The 3,092-nt window shown below is 52.8% G+C and overlaps 1 protein-coding gene across 1 annotated transcript; it reads left to right on the top strand.

Moving 5' to 3' along the window:
* Window positions 1-602: 602 nt before the first annotated feature.
* On the top strand, window positions 603-2,779 carry LOC119315805 (protein G1-like1). The gene is made up of 2 exons (XM_037590281.1): window positions 603-769; window positions 1,642-2,779. The coding sequence occupies exon 2, from the start codon at window positions 1,689-1,691 to the stop codon at window positions 2,466-2,468; it is 780 nt and encodes a 259-aa protein (XP_037446178.1). The 5' UTR covers window positions 603-769; window positions 1,642-1,688; the 3' UTR covers window positions 2,469-2,779.
* Window positions 2,780-3,092: the final 313 nt, after the last annotated feature.

Genomic DNA, 3,092 nt, shown 5'->3' with positions numbered 1-3,092 from the left:
CCATGTAAAAATAAAATACATTTTGTCATGTATGATTAAATTATTTCTTTTCTTTAACCCGTTTCATAGAACACCGTGGATGAAATGAGCCATCCATCCACCTACCTAATAACCTCATCACGTCGACAAGCAGATCGACGATCGAATACAGAAGGAACGAGTACATACCGATCGACGATTGGACACCCCCGTCCGTCTCCCTCGTCACACACGCCAGAGCTTTGAATAGACAAATATGGCCTCTCCCCCGGCCGCATTTGCTTCTCTCCTGTAGTCCTGTCCTGTGGAATCCATCATCTTGACGTGACATCTCCATACCTCTCCCTTCCACCGCATTCAATGCGAAGACAAGCTGCCTCTGGGCATAGGTGTACTGCCTAAGCTATAGCCATGGAGGACAGGGGATGAGAGAGAGAGAGGGAGTAGATCGACGACGATGATATGAGAGAGAAGGTGAGGTGACAACTGAGGTGACGACCTTTTCTGCAATGTGGAAAGGATCGACATCCTCTCTCTTCCCCCTGCCCCACCAGGTTTGATATCCGCGCTCCCTGGGTCCCGCTCCCTTGTCTCCCTTCCTCCTTTACATAGACCCTATCTTCTTCTAGCTCTTGGCTTCCTCCTCAGTCCCCCTCCCCTCCTCACCAGAAGCTCGCTCAGGCAGCTCTGGTCTGCTGTCTCCACCTCCATCGTGCCGGCTGATCGAGCAGCTGGTTTTCCTGGTTGCTTGCCTTCTTGCTCGTCGTCGCCCACTTTCATCGTCTTCTTGGTGAGTGCGTACGTTTTCTGCTTCATCGGGTTGCAGATTTGCGCGCGCTTTCCTCTCGATCTTGATCCATGCTCTCTGATTTCTGCTTGATTGATTATGTGCCTTGAACTGCTGCATCTTGGCATGTGTTAGTCAAATCTAGGGCATGCTTGTCTGACCTTTCAATTTGGGAATCAAGAACCAAGAAGCTTTATTTAATCATGCGCCTCCCCTCCCCCCGGTCGATTTAGTTTTAGTTTTCTTCGTCTTCATCGTCATGGATTAGATTTTTTGCGTGCCTGTGTGAATATATCTTCACTGTACCAAGAAAGAAAGAAAAAGCTAGTACCAGATCTTACTACTAGCGCTAGCTAGGGTTCCATTAATTCCATCCATGCGTGCGAGTTAGGGCTTTTTCAATGAAGTAATCTCACCCGTCGATCGCCATCACTGTGCGTCTGCGCAGGTAGCTAGCCTCGGAGCTCTTGCTACATCCTACAGCGTGTTTCTGTTTTTGCCATGTCCCGTGTTGTTTTTTCCCCTTCTGCATGTCTCAGGTTGTGTCAGCTCGTTGCATCATTGCATGGCTGCCCTGCCAAACCTCAGCTCAGCTGAGATCGTAGGTTTGAGAAACATGCGGCCTGAGAAACACTTGTCCTCATGCTAGTTAGGTGTCAGCTAACCTGAAACCCTAGTTCTCGCTGAATCTTGATCTGCCATAGCTAGAATCGGAGGGAGATACTAGTTCGCCAAGAATTTCAAGAAACCCACGAGCTCTTGACAGTACACTGGGACACTAAGCCATAAATATAGCTATAGATATATATTTATTGCAGTCGTTTGACCATTGGTCAAGGCCGGCTTTGTTTATTAATGCCATGTCATCGGTGCAGATCTGAGGTGAGAAGCGGCGAGGAGGCAAGTTGGTCGGCCGGCGGCGATGGACATGTCTGGCGTGAGCGCGGTGGACAGCCCTGGAGGCGGCAGCGCGTCGTCGGTGTTGGGAGCGCCGCGGCCGAGCAGGTACGAGTCGCAGAAGCGGCGGGACTGGCAGACGTTCGGGCAGTACCTACGGAACCACCGCCCCCCGCTGGAGCTGGCGCGGTGCAGCGGCGCGCACGTGCTGGAGTTCCTCCGGTACCTGGACCAGTTCGGCAAGACCAAGGTGCACAACGCAGGGTGTCCTTTCTTCGGCCACCCCTCGCCGCCGGCGCCATGCCCGTGCCCGCTGAAGCAGGCGTGGGGGTCCCTGGACGCGCTGGTGGGCCGCCTCCGCGCCGCCTTCGAGGAGCACGGCGGCCGCCCGGAGGCCAACCCGTTCGGGGCGCGCGCCGTCAGGCTCTACCTCCGCGACGTCCGCGACGGCCAGGCCAAGGCGCGCGGCATCGCCTACGAGAAGAAGCGCCGGAAGAGGCACCCCCAGACGTCGTCGAAGCAGAAGCAGCAGGCGGAGCCGGCCTCCGCCGCGGCCAGCCCGGCGCCCGTGGACAGGCCCGACATGCGGCATGGCATGCTGGAGCAGACGCACTACCTGTTCCCCATGCACGCGCACCTGTTCCAGGGACACTTCCTGGCGCCGGCGCCCGACGGCGACCCCGTGGGAGCCCTGGATGGCGTAGTCCCCGCCGGGGATGACATCGTGATGGTGATGGCGGCCGCGGCAGCCGCCGCCGAGGCGCACGCTGCCGGGTGCATGATGCCGCTGTCCGTGTTCAACTAGCTAGCTCGACGCTGAGAATTAAGTAATTAAGTAGGCCTAAGTAAGTCAGGCGTGCATGTTAGTTTTGGCAATGGCGATGCCTTGGCTTGGTCATCTCGCCATTTGAACACCCCTAGGTTACTTTGTACGCAGTGCGCTCCATCTCTTCGAGCGTAATCCACTAGTAGCTCTTTTGGTGAATTTGCATTAGCGACTGAGGTAATTGATCATGGTTATCTGTAATGTAATCTGCATGGTTGTGTACGTGAAGTTACAAAAGTTGGCAGGTTTGAAATGTTGGCTTAATGAAACTCACAGCCAATTAAGTGCTATGTTTGTGGTTGTAAAACATAAGTGCTATGTTTGTGTTACTCCATTTCATGGTTAGCTAGCACAGAATGTTTCTCTAATAAGTGTCTAATTTAGTTCACCAAGTCATTTCTCATTCTAGTTCGCTGAGAAATACTAAAAAATAGTGAATATAAATGTAGGGTCACTGGTCATATCTACTAGTACTAGTTTATAAAATCCCGGCCCAACAGTCATATCTTCAGTTATACTTTACTTTTCTATTCGTATATTAATGAATACAACATTACTGTCGTGCGGCGATGCTTCTGATGGCATACCTAGCCAAACACAACT

This window comes from Triticum dicoccoides, chromosome 6A (assembly GCF_002162155.2).
Source record: "Triticum dicoccoides isolate Atlit2015 ecotype Zavitan chromosome 6A, WEW_v2.0, whole genome shotgun sequence".
NCBI classification, from domain to species: domain Eukaryota; kingdom Viridiplantae; phylum Streptophyta; class Magnoliopsida; order Poales; family Poaceae; genus Triticum; species Triticum dicoccoides.
This window is presented reverse-complemented; position numbering and strand designations above follow the sequence as displayed.

What these genes read in the sequence shown, in the direction of transcription:
- LOC119315805 (XM_037590281.1), top strand. Translation starts at nt 1,689, where the DNA reads ATGGACATGTCTGGCGTGAGCGCGGTGGACAGCCCTGGAGGCGGCAGC.